Raw genomic sequence first — 18,887 nt, 5'->3', positions numbered from 1 at the left:
CGGTGCCTTCTGTGCAGAGTCTGCATGTCCTCCCTGCAGTCGTGTGGGTTTCCTCCCACACTCCAAAGACATGCAGCAGGTGGACTGGCCACTCTAAATTGGCCCTAGGAGCAAGTGTGTGTGCGAATGAGTGGTACAGATGAACTACCGCTGCAGGGCTAACCACCCGGCTGTGTAAACCTTGGCTCAAGATGATTGTCACTGCTGAAGTGAAACCTCAACCCCAAGTGTAAAATGGGAAAAAGGGGTTGAGGATGGATGGATGGATAGCCAACTAATGGCATAATAAAATAATGTGCAACAAATGAATGTTACATTTTAGGATCAAAAACCAAACTGCAGCTGGGGATCATACAGTAGAAAAGGTTAAAAGAATGAGAGTCTCACCTTTAACAGAACTCAGTATTCGTTCAGTCTGCTGCTGATCATTGCGATCTGGCCTACAGCTTGGTGTTATTTCTAGCACATAATCAGGTCCATAATCTGTAAAATACTGCAGTGATAAAAAAAATCCTGTCATTACTGGTTTATGGAGCTCTCTTTACGGGCTACATCTGAAAAAACAATCTACTAAACATTTGATACTATTCTACTGGCCTGCAGAATTTCAAACTAGTCTCACTCATGCAGGTAAAATTCTGGTACATTCTGTTGTAACACAATCCAGTCAGCAACATCCAGTGGTAAATCAAAGTTATTAAAACATCATAACTCATATTGTCTACAAGTAATACCCTAACTAAAAGTGGAAAAACTGAAAGCAAAATTATTCAACTGTTTCATATGTTAAAGTCTGTGTGTGTGACATACATTTTTGTAGTCACAGAAAGGACAGATGTAAAAATGCTTGTAGTCTTCAAAAGAGTCCTCCACAGTGGATTAACATTTATGGTCATCCTTCCTGTGCCCTCTCCTTTGGCTTTTGAAAAGGTTTAACTTTTTAGACATCAAATGAATATCTCTTTGGATGTCACCAACCCTGCATATGAATTAAAGGACATTTGAAAATTTTAAACTTCATAGACTTTAAGGGATGGTTGTGTCTCTAAATGTCATCAATGCTGCATATAAATTAAAGGGAGGGAGCACTCCAGTCATCCTCAGTTTTTGAACTGGAGTTTAAACTGCAGGAAAACATGAGATTACAAAGCAGAAAAATATAAATGTAACGGTTTACTTACAAGACACTTGATACAATGAAACTCGAGCACAAAAAAAAATGACAAGGCAGTAAAATACACCACCAGCCTTAATTTAATGAATAAAGATCATGTTAAGACATGACAAAATACATCAATAAAAAAGAAAACAGATCATAGGTAACATTTCCTGTTATTTTCATTCATACAGTATATGTATGTTTTAATACTTTTCATTGGCTCCAATATGACATAAATTGCTCAATTCCTGGCTTCCTTTAAAACTCATTTATCAGGAAGATTATTCTGCATGCATTGTTACCACAAATTCTACTTACTTCTATGCAACTCACTCCTTCCCCTTTTTAAAGTTCCCAACTCTTCTTTTACCTCCTGTACAACATTCAATATTTCACTTACAGCTGGTTTAGATTTTGATTTCCGCTTTCTGCTAATTGCTTTGTTGGCAGCCAATAACATTAAACTTAGTAAGGCTTTACCATGCATGGTTAGGCAACTCAGAACTTGTATCTCAGCACCAAACAATAATTTCCTTCATTACAACCATTTGCTCTCCATACACTTCTAACAAAGTACTCTGCTGGGAATGCTTAAAATGTGCTCATTCATTACATTCTCAAAACCTTGCTCCCAAGTTATCTCTCTCTCTTTCCAGTCACACCTCCAGCATTTGTTTATCTGCCTGAGGAAAAATTCTTAGAAGTTGGCTTGGGGTTTAAAAATACTTGTGCAAACTCTTTCATGCAAAAAATCCTAACCCTTCTGAATTTTTTTGCCTTCTTGTGAGTCATACAGATGTACTTCCTCTGTTCCTTTGTAAGTTGTCTTTCCATTTGCCTTTCTCAATCTTTTTTAACCTCATCTGATTCATTCTTTTATTTATCTTGCAATATTGAACAAATCCGACGAATTGTCCTTTTTTAACAGCACCAACTAAAAATCCTACCAGAGCTGGTCTTTCACTTAGCACAAAGCTATACTATTCTCTTCGCCCATCCTCTGAGTTATCAGACTCTGGAAAGGAAGACCATCTCTAATCCAACAGTCCAAATTTCTGCTTGGCTTCATTGTACTCTGTTACATTTGTCTCCCTAGCTATTTGCTCCCAGTACCTTAGTGACTTTGCTGATTTCTTCTAGTAAATTCCATCTCACACTTGCCCATTTTCTGCAGCCATACTTGCAGTTGTTCCTGTTGGTAGAATCTTCTTTCTCCTTTTCTGTGTTAGCTTAGTTCTTAGAACACTTTTGGCAATGTTATCAATAATGTATTGTGTACAATTGTTGCTATTCACTCTAAAAACCTGCATTCAAAATTCTAATCCCTAATTTCTCGACCACCCCTCAAATTTCATCATCACCACATTCCACTGTGATTTAAAACCTTTTTCTTGTGTTATGTACATAAGCCATAACGGTGTAGCTGCAAAGTATCCCTTTAAATCAAGCCTTTCTATGGCACCTTGTTCTATGAGACAAATTAACTTAGCCCACTTAACTCTTGCCCTCTTCCCCTCCCAAATAAATTCCTTCAACTCTTAATTGTCCATCATCCACGACGTCACCTCAGGTTGATAAAAATGCACCTTGAATGCATATAAAACTAGAGACTAGAAACATTTTCACTTCTTGTATCTTACTATCCATATCCAGTATAAACAATTTCCAGCTTCTCAGTTTTACTATTGTTTTGTTTAGCATCTTCTCACATATCTTTACCTGCCCATAAAGAACCTTTTTTAATCCATAAACCTAAATACTTCATCTTATAACATCTCTATAAATACGGGTATTTCTGAACCAAAGTGTAGAAACACAGTTCACCACTATAGCCTTTGTTTGATCTTCCTCCATTTTATACACCAAAAAGACCTTACACTGTCTCAAAATGCTCCACAACACCAAAATTCCATTTTAGGAATTTATCAATTAAAAAATAATATAATCTGCATATAAAGCTCATGTTTGACTACCATACCAGTTATATCCTTGAGAGTTCTTTATTTTCTTGCTAATGGTTCTAAATATAAAGCAAACAACAAAAGGGAAAGAAATCCTGATTGGTTCCTCTGTTCAAACACAACTTATCAGAGAAGAACCCTTCCCTCAGCTCACTTCAAAGCTCTCTGGTATGGGAGGAAGATATACAGGGGATGGTTGAATGGACATTTTCCCTGTTGCATGGGTACATGTAATAAACGGTGGCATTTACATATACTGACCTTGTTGACAACAAAAGACACATCTCAAATGGATCTCTTGCCTTTAATATGGGTAGTAGACAACCTATGGCATATGATGCAAACTTAACCAACTGCTCCCCCTAAAGGGGGTCTGTTGCACAAGGCAATTTTTTTCGGAAAAGCCAACTTTCTACCGCCAAATGCAAAATCAATCCTGACCATGGAAAACTGAACATAAACAGATACACTCTCTAGTCCTTCCATTAACAGAGACATTGGGAACCTCCAAACACTGGACCCTACCCAGTTCGGCTTTGTTAAGGGCAGATCATGCCTCCTAAACCTGGTGGACTTCTTTGAAACAGTTACCAAGGCTATAGACAAGGGAAAGGTGGTACACACAGCCTACCCAGACCTCGTAAAGGCCTTCAACACCATTCCACATTCTGGTATTATAGACAAGCTCCCCAGCCCAAACATAAACCCCTACGTCGGGTTGCCAACTGGCTCATGGACAGAATCCACATGGTGGGAGCTAGATCCGGCTCTAAACCAGTTACAAGTGGCATTCCCCAGGGCTCAGTCCTAGGACCCCTCCTGTTCGGCATATATTTCTCAGAGGTACAGGCAAGCACAGGAGGACTATGGCTGACCAAGTTTGCAGACAACTGCAAACTAGGGACTATAATTGACTCTCCATCTACCACAGACATCCTCCAAAAGGGTCTCACTGAGACGGATACCTGGTGTCAAAATCATGGCCTCAAGCTAAATGCCAAAAAGTGCACAGTCATCTCCTTTGGAGAAAACAAAGTACCCACAAACTACCACATAGGTGGTAGTCCCCTAAATATGGAAGACATAATAAGGGATCTGGGGACCCAAGTAGATAGTAATCTCACATTGCCAAAGTGGTTAGAAAATCCTTCAATGTGGCCCACCTAATCACAAAAGGGTTCGCATCCAGATCAAAAGAGGTCATTGTGCCCCTCTACTCATTACTCATCAGACCCATCAAAGAGTACAACGCCCCATTTGGTTTGTACCTTACAAGACACCTGCAACAGCTGGAAAGACCACAGAAGTACCTTGCCAAGAGGATCACTGGCCTCAAACAGATGGCCTATGCAGCTCGACTGAAGAAACTCCAGCTGTACTCGGTTGCATATCGCCTACTCAGAGGTGATCTCTGCCTGACATACAAGGCCAAGTCCAACCCAGAATTAATGGACATGCTCCAACTGAAGAAAACTATATCCCCTTGAGCCACATGCTCTAGGGATCTAAACCTCACCACAACAATAAATAGGAAGTGCTGGAGGGATAGATTCCTGTCCCAGAGACTTCCCATGCTTTGGAACAAGATTCCAATCTACATTAGGCAGAGCTCCTTGCTAACACTCTTCAAAAGAAACCTTGATGAGTGGATGGGAAACAGAAAGCTTACCCCGGGAATCACTTCGGTGGTTCTGCTGGACAGAGGTACAGGGAACTAATCTAAGGGGGAGGCGAAAGCCAACACACTCTGGCTAGGCTTATAAATGCCTTTGGGCAGATAGCCTAGTACCTACCTATTAAACTACCAGTCATAAAGGTGGCTGCTTCAGGACCAAAAAGGTACAGTGACAGATACAGAACACTAATCTTACAGAGGACATTATCAGGATAACATTGCTCATTCAATCAAACCTGCCTTTTAATATTTACATCAATAACTGATTACATGAATGAAAAGTAAGCAGCACAATAACAAAGATAGACTGGAAGATGCATTTTACGTTTCCGGTTATGTTCACATTACTGGATTCTGTAAATTAAAACATCGGTCACAGAAACAAACTGAGCAAGTATATCATTTATGGTAGTTAGCCATGAATATGTGAAGACTTGCAGCTCATATTTGAATAACTGCCAGTGAAAGGCATAGTATGACAATGAACTCCAAATACATGAAATCTTAGTATGACTTGTGGAAACTCTAATGATCACCATATTCACAGAATACCCAGTGATCACTATAATCACTAATCTCACTAATCAGAACAGTAGCCTATAACTTTGAAAATGCAATTATTTTGTAATTGTTCAACTAAGTAGAGATGGTTCTTTACAATAAACAAAGCTGTTTTTTCTATGTATATACAGTCTGTGAAGTAACACACTTCTACAGTAGTGTGAATTAAGTTCCATATACAGGATACTTCCAAATGCGCACAAAGATATTACCACTGCAACAAATTTATGAAACTGTCATGCAGCTAAATATAAAAAAATCATTGTTTATATGGCTTTTAGTTGGAAAACAATGCATTTTTTGTGTTTTGAAACAAAAATGGGAAGACAACTCTTACCCCTACATTTTCCAGACATGGCAGCTATGCCCCCACCCCCAAACTGCCAGAAACTAAACATACTAACTTAAGACACAGGAAAAACTGACCTTTGTTTTCTTGGAAAATTAAGTATTCCTTTTATGCAGAAGTAGTGTGAACTTTGTGTTAGTAAATTTGTTAAGCAGAGGTGTATGGAGGAATCCTCCTGCAAAGAACACTTTGATACCACTAGTGTTTTCAAATTAATCTTGCTATCTATGTAGCATTTTAAATATTGCAATCAATAACAAAAAATTTGTAGAGACTTCAAATTTGGCTGCACACTGATCAACAAGTTGATTAGTGCTCCCACTGTGAAAATTGAAAGTCATGGAAAAAGGCCTGTAAATGTTATCAATTTAGGTTAAATTTACTTATTGGCTAATGATTACACTGTCTAAATGCGAACAAAGAAGACATTTGGAGAAAGTAATGAGAAGTCAAACCAAAAAAGGAATGTAAAAAATCTCTGGGAAGAATCTTGCATCTCTTCAGCAAAAAGCAGTTCAAGTTTCAGCTTTGGTACAGGAGATGGCTTCTAGTAATTTAGACGGAAAGGGTAATAAAATGCACTCAGAGGTATTTAAATTAAGTAAAACACTGAAAGCGTATATAAAGTCAAACAACATATGGCTGGAAAAATCATAAACTTTAACTAGCTATTCGGGTAAACTAATAAAACTGTAAAAATGTTAAAATGAAGAAAAGGCTGGCTGAGCATGAGGCTTTTCAAGAATAAGAAGTTATGTACTCACCATAACATTCCATCTGAGTAGGTAAACTTCATTTGTCTGCAACCTGTGGGATACGGATCCGACCTCGGATCCGAGCCGGCAACTTTACAAAGCTTAGATCTGAGCTCCTAGCTCCTTCCCTTACCCATAATCCCCTGCCAACCCTGACTGACCTCAGATCAAATTTGCCCGCAAGCACTATAGTGGATAACTAACTACATTATCAGAATGGTACATCACTATATGACATGAAATACATCTGAAGGTCAGGGGGATGGAGGGGGGGGAACGGTTGCAGACAAATGAAGTTTACCTACTCAGATAGAACGTTATGGTGAGTACATAACTTCTTAATCTGAAGTAGTTAACTTCATTTGGTCTGCAACCTGTGGGACAGAGTCCCCAGCTACCTAAACCTTGGGTGGCCTTCATGGAAGGATATTCCGGAGCACTGCGGAGCCAAAAGAAGTTCTCCCTCTGGAGGTAATGTCCAATTTATAATGATTGATGAAGGTATGAGATGAGGCCCAAGTGGCTGCTGAACAGATATCATCCAAGGAAGCTCTAGATTTAAAGGAGGCAGATGTAGTCATAGCCCTAGTTGAATGTGCACAAACTCCTTGAGGTGTGGGCCTGCCGGAATTTTGATACGCTGTAATGATACACTGTGAAATCCATCTCGATAAGGAAACCTTCGAGACCGGTTTACCTAGATTAAATTTGGCAAAGGAGACGAACAACTGGTCGGATTGTCTATGACCAGATGTCCTATGAATGTAAAATCTAAGTTGTCTGTGCACGTCCAAAGAATGTAGTCTGTACTCCCCTTTGTTCTGGTAGTTAGGAAAGAAGACCGCAAAATTGATAGATTGGTTAATATTAGATTCAGAAATTACCTTCGGGAGGAAGGAGGAATTGGTCCTGAGGTAAACCCTATCCTTGTGAAAGGCTAAGTATGGGGGTTTCACAGAAGGAGCTTGCAATTCAGATACTCTCCTGGCTGAAGTAATAGCCACAACAAAGGCTGTTTTCCAAGACAAATATTTGAGGTCTACTGAAGATGCCGGTTCGAAGGGAGGGGCTGTCAAGGCTTGTAATACCAAGGTCAAATCCCATGGGGGTACCGCTTCCTTTATTGGAGGTCTAAGAAGAAAGGTGCCCTTTAGGAACGTTTTGCACAATTTTGTAGAAATCAAAGGGCCCATTTCAGTACCTACATGGTAATGAGAGATAGCTGCTAAATGAACCTTAACCGTAGAACAGCGAGCTCCATCATTAAAAAGACCTGAGAGAAAGTCCAGCACCGCAGGCAAGGGGGCTGTAAAAGGGTCTAAATTATGGCGTTCTGCCCAGATAGAGAAACGTTTCCATTTACTACCACAGACCTGCCTAGTAGAGGGCCTATGCGCTGCTACTAGGATAGTTTTAACTGGAGAAGAGATACTGGGAGTCCTAGCTACAAGTGGAACTGGAGCAGCCAAGCCGTAAGCTTGAGGCTGGCCAGGTCGGGAAGTGGGAGCCCCTGGGGGTGGGAGATTAGATCCGGAAGGGGATCTAGAATCCAGGGCGGATTCACTCGATGAGACCAGAGGTAAGGGAACCAAGCTTGGCGAGGCCAGAATGGGGCAATGAGGATCATCCTGCTCCCCAACCGAATGGCTTTCTGAAGACATTTCAGCATGAGGGGAAGAGGAGGGTAGGCATAGAGAAGACCGGGTGGCCAAGCATGCACCAAGGCGTCCCTCGGGGCTTCCCCGGCAGGGGGAATGAGAGCGAAGTAATTGTTGCATTTCGTGTTTGAGGGAGATGCGAAAAGATCGCAACAGGGCTTCCCCCAAACGGCAAAAATTCGACTTGCTACTCGAGGATTGAGGGACCACTCGTAAGGTGAAAGGATGGTGCGACTCAGTCTGTCCGCCAGGATGTTGGTCCGTCCCGGAATGTGCGTCGCAATGAGAAAGCGGTTGGTGGAGATCGCCCATTCCCACATTCTCATGGCTTCTCGACAGAGTGGGTAAGACCTGGTTCCCCCTTGTTTATTGATATACCATACCACAGATATACTGTCTCTGTCTGGATTGCAATTGTTCCTACAGGCAGAAAGCTCTGAAGTGCTTGCAACGACAAGAGCACTGCCCTCATCTCTAGAACATTTATGTGCAATAAGGTCTCCGAATCGTTCTACGTGCCTTGGACCGTCCTGCTCGAATAATGCCCCCCCACCCAAGATGAGAGGCATCCGTGGTCACCGTGGCGAGAGGGGGGGGCATGGCAAAGGGGCGTCCCGCCTGGAGGTCCGGCGATTGAAGCCACCAAACGAGAGCCCTCTTGCAGGCCCTGCTGAGAGAAATGGGGTAACTCAAGGGGTATTGATGAAGGGACCACTGGACTTGGAGAGTCCACTGTAAAATCCTCATGTTCAGATGCCCCATGGGAAGAAGGTTTATAGCGGCTGCCATGGACCCCAGGGCCCTCAGAACCAATCCCACCGGAGGTTTTGAAGACTGAATGATGGCCCGCACATGGGCCCTCAAAGTGTGCAACCGGTCGGGAGTTAAGAAGACTAGTTGCCTGTTGGTGTCCAGTCTGGCCCCGATAAAATCTATCACCTGAGTCGGGGTGAGAGAGGACTTGTCCGAGTTTATAGTGGTCCCTAGTTGCGGAACAAGGTTGAGAAAGTAGTCCCTGGCTAAGCATAGTAGATGCCTTGTCGGGGCGGTGAAGAGCCAGTCGTCCAAGTACAGGAAGACCGGCATTCCCTGGAAGTCTCAGGTGGGCCGCTATCACTGCTAATACCTTGGTGAGCACCCTGGGGGCTAAGGTGAGACCAAAGGGGAGGACCCTGAATTGATAATGACTGGCTCCCAGCCGGAAGCAGAGAAAAGTACAGTTTTGTACCTACCATAAATGTAGATGTCCGATAGGTATGAATCTGCAGTCATAACATATGGGTTGTCCTGCCTCAGGCAGCCCTTCGGTCAGCCGGATTCCAAAGTCTGGGTCTGGCCTCGGCTGATGTCGCACTTCACCCGACGTCATAGCTCCTGGGGTATAAAGGCATCAGCCGACGCCATTTTCCTCAGTGTTTCTTGCCCCAGATGCCAGGTGCCCTCTAGGAAGGCTAAATTTGTATAAAAGTAGAAAATTCCAAACAGTAGAAATTAAAAAGTATATATACATATATACATACAAACAAATACATCATAATAGATTCCCCCAGCTAGCTAAGAGAGGGGTAAGTACCCTAGGAATACCACAGAGGGGAAGGAGGGTGGGTAATCCTGACTGCAGATGCATACCTATCGGACATCTACATTTATGGTAGGTACAAAACTGTACTATGTCCTTCAAGGATGCATCTGCAGTCATAACATATGGGTAGAATACCATAGCCAAACTGGGGGAGGAGGCACTAAGATAATGATGGTGTAGTTAAGATCCCTTGTAAAACTGCAGTTGCAAAACCTGCTTGGGATCTGGAGTATAAAGGAAGATTGTAATGCTTGGCAAATGTATGCACGGAGCTCCAAGTAGCAGCTTCTAAAATGTCTTTGGTAGCCACTCCTCGTAGGAAAGCTGTAGTGGTGGCTGTAGCTCTTGTGGAGTGAGGCCTGATATTTTCAGTTGTTGTCTTTCCATGAAATGAGTAGCAGAATCGAATGCAATTTCATATCCATTTTGAGATTGTCTGTTTTGAAATTGCTTTTCCTTGCACTCTTGTTGCATATGCTACCAGAAGCTGGTCAGTTTTTCTGCTGGCCTTAGTTCTGTCCAGATAGTAGTGCAGTTGTCTGTGTACATCCAAGGTGCGTAGTAGTTTTTCCCCCCTGTTCTGTGGGTTAGGGAAGAATGTAGGTAAATGAATAGCTTGGTTCAAGGATACCCTGGATACCACCTTTGGCATAAAAGTAGGATTGGTTCTCAGAGACACTCTATCCTGGTGAAAGATAAGGAAAGGCTGCACTGCCATTAATGCCTGTAACTCGGATACCCTTCTTGCTGAAGTGATTGCTAGCAGGAAGGCAGTTTTCCAAGATAAGAACTGTAAGTCTGCTGTTGCTGCTGGTTCAAAAGGGGGAAGTGTTAATTTTTCTAGAACAAAATTGAGATCCCATGCAGGCAGAGGTGGTTTCCTTGGAGGTTTTACATTTTTGATCCCTCTCAAAAATTGTCTGAGGAGAGGATGAGAGAGGGCAGGAGGATCCATGTTGTACTCTGCTGAAATTGCTGATGCATGAATCTTAATGGAAGAATAGGACAGGCCATTGTGGAACAGTTCTGCTAAGTATTCTAGGATGTGTGCTAGGTTTGCCAGTGTGACATTTGTTCCCTTTGCAGTACTCCAAATGAGGAATCTCTTCCATTTGGCTGAATACGTTTTCCTTGTGGAGGGTCTGCGAGCCTCCAGGATTATGTCCTTAACCCTCTGAGATAAAACAGGTTGGTTTTGTTTTATGCAATTTTCCAAGCAGTTAGCTGCAGCGTTTTTAAGTTTGTATGCAGGGTCTTGTAGTTGTTCTGCGTTAGAAGTAAAGGACATAGAGGTAGAGGCCATGAGTTCGTCCGAGACATGCTTCTCAGTAGCGGGTACCAATGCTGCCTTGGCCAGTCTGGAGCTATCAGAATTACCTTCGGCTGTTCCTCTCTGATCTTCAGTAGAACTTTGTACATCAATGGGAGAGGTGGAAAGGCATATACTGTCAGGGCCTTCCAGCTGAAAGAAAGGGAGTCCACCCTCCAGGCTTGTGGGTGATATACTCTTGAGCAGAATTTCTTCAGTTGGTGGTTGAGTGGGGAGGCGAACAGGTCTATCTCTGGCATTCCCCATTTCTTTGTTATGGTTTTGAAGATGTCTGGATGCAGCATCCATTCGTGAGCATCCGTGGTAGTTCTGCTTAAGCTGTCTGCTAGTGAATTCTCTTTTCCTGGTACGAATCTGGCCTGCAGTTGATGCTGAGATTCAGGCCTAAGTTCCACAGGTCCATTGCCATCCGGCATAGAGGGTATGAATGTGTGCCTCCCTGTTTGTTGATGTACCACATGACTGTGGTATTGTCCGTCCTTATCAGCAGGTGTCCTTGCTGGAGGAATGATTTGAATGCCTCGATTGCATGCTTCACTGCCAGCATCTCCTTTAGATTTATGTGTAGATTCAGCTGATCTTGGGACCATAGGCCTTGGATACACTTGTCTTCCATGTGTGCCCCCCAGCCTAGGTCTGAGGCGTCCGTGGTGATGGTCTGCCTTGGATATGGTTTGTGGAAAGGCAATCCTCTGTTGATCTGGCAGGCCTGAGCCCACCACAGGAATTCTTTTTTCAGGCATGGAATGATTGGTATCAGGGTTTCTAGACTGTGTCTGTGTTGAGACCATACATTCCTTAGGTACCATTGTAATTTTCTCATATGCAGCCTGGCATGTGGGATCAAGATTATGCAGGATGCCATGTAACCCAGGGCCTGCAGGACTTTCCTTGCAGTAAGCTGAGTTTGTCTTGTTAATGCCATGAAGTAGACTGGTAGTTGCTTTTGTTTTTCTTCTGTGAGAAAAGCCATCTGAGTTATTGTGTCCAGTTCTGCACCCAAAATGTTATCCTTTGGGATGGCACTAGTCTTGACTTTTGTATGTTGACTGTGTATCCCAAGGCTTGCAGCAGTTGTATGACATAGGCCAAATCCTTTATTATTTTTGTCTTGTTGTCCGCTTGTATTAGGCAGTCGTCCAGGTATGGGTAGATTTGAATTCCCTGAAGCCTGCAATGTGCAATTACTGATGCCAGGCATTTTGTGAATACTCTGGGCGCAGTAGTTAAGCCAAAGGGCAATGCTGAGAATTGATAATGCTCTGATCCTGCAAGAAATCTGAGGTGTCTTCTGCAATCTGGTTGTATAGGGACATGCAGGTATGCCTCCTTGAGATCTAGAGTCACCAGCCAAGACTCCTTGCCCAACATGGGAAGAAGTTGCTGTAGGGTCAGCATCTTGAATTTTGGAACAATGAGATATGTGTTCAGTGCGGACAAGTCGAGAATAGGCCTCCATTGATTTTCTTTTCTTGGTACAAGGAATAGTCTGGAGTAAAATCCTTGGCATTGTTCCATAGATGGTACCTTTTCTATTGCTCTCATCCTTAGTAAGCTGATGATTCGTTTTAGAGCCTCTGATTTCTGGCTTGGTGGAATGTTTGGCATTCCTCTCTTTTTTGGTAGAGTGTGGAAGTGAAACCTGTAGCCTTTGTCTATTGTTTGCAAAGTCCATTTGTCTCCTGTAATGCAATGCCAGTTTTTTGAAAATAAAGCTAGCTTTCCGCCCAAGGGTGCTTCCAGTTGTTCCCTGGTAGGCGGAATCAGAGCCAAGTCATTGTGTCTGTCCTGTGGAAGTGGTTGCAGTCGCAGCTGTGGCGGCACTTCTCTGGTTGGCAGGTTGCCACTGACGACCCCTGTAGGCACCCCTTGATTGACCTCTGCCTCTTGGGCGTCTATTTCTGCCTCTGTGCTCTGGAGGTGTCTGGAAAGGACCAATTCTTTGAAGGCCAATTTCTGCTGAACCTCGGAGGTTGGACCTGCAGAAAATCCTTGACTGTTTGGACAGATTTTGCTTTTTCTTCCACTTTCTTTAGAACCTCCTGTGCAGGGGAGCCAAATAAACTTTGTTTCTCCATAGGGGCATCTAGGAGTTTTGACTTAACATGGTCTGGCAAGGATTGTTCTTTTAGCCAGGCATGCCTTCGAATCACTGCTCCAGTCATAGCTGATCTAAATGAAGCCTCCAGTGCATCATAGCCACATTTTAAGAAATGATTACTGACCTGCTGAGAGTTGTGTACCAAATCCTGAAGGGACTTACGGTCTAAAGGTTCAGGAGAGGACAGCTTTTATTCAGCTGATCTAACAAAAATTCCTGGTACTGTATCATGTGAAATTGACAGTTTAAAGCCCTGGCAGAAAGAGTAGCAGATGTATAAACCTTTTACCCCATCTCTCTAATGCTCTAGATTCTCTTTCAGAGGGTAGAGGGTTTTGGCAGAGGCAGCTGCAACACCTTTAGGGCCCTGAGAAATGGTTTCTGGGTCTGCAGCATGGGCCTTATACAAGTGGAAGTGAGAATCCTGGACCCTGTAGTATCTGTCAGGTTTGGCAGGGGCCGGGGGAAGAGAATCAGGGGCAGTACTGGCATCATTGTATGCATCATCAACAACTGATAGTACAGGTGGTATGGCTAAAGGCCTATGCTGTGGTAAGTGTAAAAAAGTCCTTAGCCTTTTCCTAGAATCAGAAAAATCCTGACCCTGCCATTGGAAGTGTTCCCTCATTGAGTGTAGAGTTTCCCCAAATGAAAATTCTTCTGGAGGGGAGGCAGAAGGAATGGAGTCTTCTGCATCAGAATCCTCATAAGGTGAGTATGGTCCTTCCTGATGGTCAGATAAATCCGAACCATACGAGGAATAGTCAGAGGAGATAGGTTCAGGGGGTTCAGTCCTAGGCCTCTTTTCAGGAGGGGGTTGTGAGGCCCTGTCTGGGTGAGGTTGGGATCCCCTGATCAGAGAAATAAGGTCCTCAGCAGTGAGAGGGAGCTTTTGTAGGTAAGGCCTTGGAAAGTTTAGCTGCTTTAGCCCTGGAGAAGGCCTTGATAGACATAGAAGCAGGGGGTCTAGCTGCCCCATGTGCAGGAGTAGAGATGTCCAACGGAATGGTGTCAGACAAATCTTGTGTGCCTGCTTCTTCAGTAGGAATTTCTGTAGCCAACTCAGCTGGGGCCTGTGTGGCCTCGGTAGTCGGAGGCATGCTTTCGGCCAAAGGGAGAACCGAGGTCTCGGTTTCAGCCGAAACCGAGACACTCGCGGTAGGCCTAACTGTGGTTTCAGCCGAAACCGCGGGCCGCGAGTGTCGGTCCTTTTCCTTGCGTTTTTTAGCTAAATGTGTAGTCGGAGTCTCTGACAGCATTTTATATGCAAAAGCGGAGCCAAAAAACTCTTCAGCAAACTCCGACCGACGTCTAAGTGTCCGTCGGTTGAAGGAAGCACAGGCTAAACAAGCTGATACGTCGTGGTCTGGGCCTAAGCAAGGAAGGCAGTAAGAGTGGAAATCCTTATGAGGTATTTGTTTCCCACAAGTTAAACAATTATTTACTTTGTCTGACATCGGCTGAGGCAAGAAAGAGTCCCCAACGGGGTACTTAGCATTTTTAGAAGTCTTCGGTAGCTGAAATCTCTGGATCTGACCGACCGGCACTTGCGAACAGCTTCTGCTTCGGGCACCGCGTGGCAAGAAAGACTGAGGAAAATGGCGTCGGCTGATGCCTTTATACCCCAGGAGCTATGACGTCGGGTGAAGTGCGACATCAGCCGAAGCCAGACCCAGACTTTGGAATCCGGCCGACCGAAGGGCTGCCTGAGGCAGGACAACCCATATGTTATGACTGCAGATACATCCTTGAAGGACATCCTCCTGGACCATTCGTCCATCAATATGTGGTAGTATGCGTCCCTGAGGTCTATGGAGTACATCCAGTCATTCTTCCGCAAGACGGGGAGAATAGATTGAAGAGTGACCATCCGGAACTTTTCTTTGGTTACTGACAGATTTAGTAGGGAAAGATCGAAAATGGGCCTTAGGTCCCCCGTCTTTTTTGGTACCAAAAAGAACCTGGAGTAGTAACCCGATCCAGACTGGCCTGGGGGGACGTGCTGAATGGCTCCTTTTTCTAAAAGCAGCTGAATTTCCACAGCTGCTACCTCCCTCTGATTGGGTGGAACATCAGAGAGGTGTCCTGGGGTGTCGGGAATGTAGGAAAAGGGAATTCTGTATCCTCTGGATATGATACGAAGCACCCAGCGGTCTGTTGTAATGGACTCCCAAGCTGCCAGGTGCCTCGAGAAGCGCTCCCCGACTGCCTCCAGAGTGGAGCAGTCGGGCAACCCCTCAGGGTTGCTGCGTGGGCCTATCAGAGAAGGCTTCTCTGGACCCAAAGTTTCTCGGGCCCCTTCTGCCTCTAGGGCCGCGTCCACCCTGTCCTCCTCTGCCGCGGAAGGACTGGGAGTCAGGAGCGGACTGGGATTGTTGCGACTTTCAGAACCACATCTTCTTCTGTCCCTTTTGGTTCTTGGAGAAGGAACTCTGGGGAGCAGAGAAGCGGACTCCAACGGCAGACAACGTCTTCCCATCCTTTTCGCTCTGGACTAAAGTCTCGTGAACTGTCTTGCCAAATAGGGCAGAACCATCGAAGGGGGCATTTGCAAAGGACTCCTTGAAGGGTTCCGCGAAATCACAATGTCGGAGCCAGGCCTGGCGCCTCATAACTAGGCCTGCTCCGCTGGCTCTAGCGGCTCCCTCTGTAGCATGGGATAAAAGCCGCATAGAGGTGTTGGATATAGACCTAAGAGTGGTCATGCGTGTGGAGTACAACTGTTTGTCCTCTCCCAACATGGACTCCGGGGGCGATGCAGCGTACTCTTTGATAAGGTCTCGCTGCAGTCGAATCATGTGCCATGTAGTTCAGGGACCTTACAGAGAAGGTCGCTGAACTAAAGACCCGCTTCCCGAGATGGTCCATCGAGCGAGACTCCTTGCTCGGGGGATGGACCGAGGGACTCTCTTGGGCTAACTCCCTCTTGGTGGCTGCCGCCACCAACATGGCATCTATGGGAGGTCCCTTGCTCCAATGGGATTTCTCTGCCGGGGGGCTTAGGATCTTGTCAGGACGTTTGGGGACTGGCTCCAATGTGTCCGGCTCCTTCCCCGCCCTAGTGGTGATAAGGTCCACTAAGGGGTCGGCCGGAGGGGACACCCAAGCGGTAGATGGGCCTGCTTCGGATGCCTCCAGGAACACGGATTCGTCCAAGGAAGCCTTGGGGGCAGACCACCCCCCTCTTATCCTAAGCATTTCCATGATGTCTCCAAAGGAGACAGCCTCGGGGGGTGACCTTGGGGAGCCTTCCCCCTCATCCAAATCCATGTCTTCTGAAAAGGACTCGGGGGGAGTCCACATGCCTCCTCTTACACTTCCGCTTGTGAGGAACATCCTCGGGGGGACTGTCCGAGGACGACTCACCAGCAACGTCTTGTTCCAGGGGAACGACCTGAGACGTAAAAGCAGGCTGTCCCTGTGGCCGGGCTACGGAAGCCCTACCCAAATGAGAGGGAGTGCGGGATGGAACCGTAGCAGGGAGCGGGGGCCTGGATGCACTCGACAGAGCCCTCTCCACCACATCGAAGGCCGAGGGAGAGCCTCTCTCTCTAGGATCCAAGAGCTGACCCTCACTCGGATCCGATGGATGGATCGGAGCTGGCGCCGAGACCATCGGATCCGAAGGGCCAGTGTGCTCCGACCTGGACGGAGCTGAAGGCACACTAAACCCCTCAGATCCGAAGCTCAGAGCATAGCTCCGAGAGACTGGATCCGACAAGGACAGATCCGGTAAACTCGAAGGAAGAGTCAGAGCCGAAGTACCAGATACTGTCGGAGCCGACCCACCCCCGGCTCCAACGCTGCCCGGCTCTGAGCGCTCCGAACCCAGGAAGCAGGTCGGAGAAGGAGCTATCGGGGCAAAGAAGGGTGTTGAGCTCCCCTCCTGAGGGGGGGGGGCAGGAGCACTCCCATCTGCATTTGGGTCTGGATGAACCTTGGCATCACCCGGTCCAAATCAGCTTCAGAAAGGCTACGCGTTGATCTCGACAAGGCCACCGAGGCTGGCCGGGAGTGCCGCCTCGATGACCTCGACGGAGATTGGGTCTCCTCCTCGAGTCCCGGTGAGAAGCATGGAGACTGGGGCCAAGAAGGAGGAGACCTGGAAGCCGTGGAGGGAGAAGCCTGCTTAGCCAGGAGGGGGGGGGGTGAAGCAGAGGCCTCGGCCCACCGCTTGTGGTACTTCTCCCTCCATTTTTCTTTCCTGGCCTCCCTCTCCTCCGGCGCCGAAGCGGGAGATTGAGTCCTGGCCAGAGGGAGAGAGGCAGGAGTGGCCGCCACCGAAGCCTGGGAGGAGGCCACAGAAGCACCGGAGGCCAAAGCCGAATCCGGGGGCAAAAGTCCCACCAGGATCAGCTTAGACCTCCGGTCCTTCAGTGCCCTGGGGTTGAATGCCACACAGATAGTGCATCCAGAGAAAGGTGTTCAACCCCAAGGCACCGACGCACCGAGTGTGGCCATCCACCGAGGAGAGCTTATGGCCACACTCGGTGCACTTAGAAAAGATTGGTTTTGGGGCCTCAGACATTCTAAAGAAAACACACTCGTTAGGTCCCAAACACACCACACACAGAACTATGTACCAGTGAAGGGGAGGGCGGGTAAATTTAACTAAAAAGATTTAACCAAAGGGAAACCTAACCACAACACACTCGTACACTGAAAAGTAATAGAAAAAAAGGTTTTAAATTTCTCACAAACTGTACGAAGACCCTACGAAGCAGGAGCTCAAAACCTAGCTGCTGACCAGAAGTGCAGCAAACTAGATCTGGGGTCAGTCAGGGTTGGCAGGGGATTATGGGTAAGGGGAGGAGCTAGGAGCTCGGATCTAAGCTTTGTAAAGTTGCCGGCTCGGATCCGAGGTCGGATCCGTATCCCACAGGTTGCAGACCAAATGAAGTTAACTATTTCAGATCAGCTGTTTCAAAAAATATTGGAGTTATTAGAGCATGCACACAAAACCTAAGATTATCTTCTGTACCAGACAAACTGGAAGCAATAGATTGTATTAATTTTATGAAAGTACAGATAAGCAACTAGACTGCTGTTCCATAGCAGGATTTTTTATTTGAGAGCGTCTATCCTGTGTATGCTCCAAATCTGGTCATGAAAAAGCAGTCAAAAACTATACCAGTAAAGTTGTAATCATACCAGCAGAAACAGAGCTCCTGACAAAATTCTAGGAGAAGGGAAAAGTATTATAAAATTAGCAACAGCAGAGTGTTTGTTGAAAATGATTACTCAATATACACCAGGCAGAAGAAAAACAAGTTTCTCCCAACAATCAGGGAATGCAGAGAGGAAAGTATTGAGATCTAAGCTGCTGTATCCAGCTTTCTTCATATTTTTTTCCTAGGGAATCAAATTCATTCTTCTATGCAGAACAGGCTAAGGAAGAAATAAAAAAGTTAGCCAAATGAAGGGAGCGTGCAAACACAAGTGTACTTTGTTTCTCTTTGCTTATCATTCTTCTGTCAATAAGCCCACAGAGAGAAGTTGCTAGTGAAATCTGTTCCATTGTTACAAAGGAAAATACTTGTGTCAGAAAAAAGCACAGGCTTTGTAAAGAAGTACCAGGAGTACTTTAAACTTGAACTAGACATCAATTTTAGGAGATGGACATGATCAAGATGACGACCAGCAACACTGTGAAATTAGTGAATAGGGGACTATAAAGCATCAATTCCATTAAATGTAGGAATAGAAATGTGGTTTTGCAAAAAGAAGATGCTTAGAAAGACTGGAATTGTGTTGAC

General features: G+C 45.4%; 1 protein-coding gene across 1 annotated transcript in view; it reads right to left on the bottom strand.

Annotated features, from left to right (window-relative positions):
* Window positions 1–18,887, bottom strand: part of HDAC8 (histone deacetylase 8) — a gene marked incomplete in the record, with an annotated part of 1,681,410 nt that overhangs the window by 153,482 nt on the left and 1,509,041 nt on the right. The window contains 1 exon segment of the mRNA XM_044057032.1: window positions 388–493. Coding sequence (XP_043912967.1) covers window positions 388–493 — 106 coding nt within the window.

Source organism: Protopterus annectens, chromosome 15.part0 (genome assembly GCF_019279795.1).
Source record: "Protopterus annectens isolate FY-2018-M chromosome 15.part0, PAN1.0, whole genome shotgun sequence".
In the NCBI taxonomy this organism is placed as follows: domain Eukaryota; kingdom Metazoa; phylum Chordata; order Ceratodontiformes; family Protopteridae; genus Protopterus; species Protopterus annectens.
Note: the sequence above shows the minus strand (reverse complement) of the source record. Positions and strands in the feature narration are given on the sequence as shown.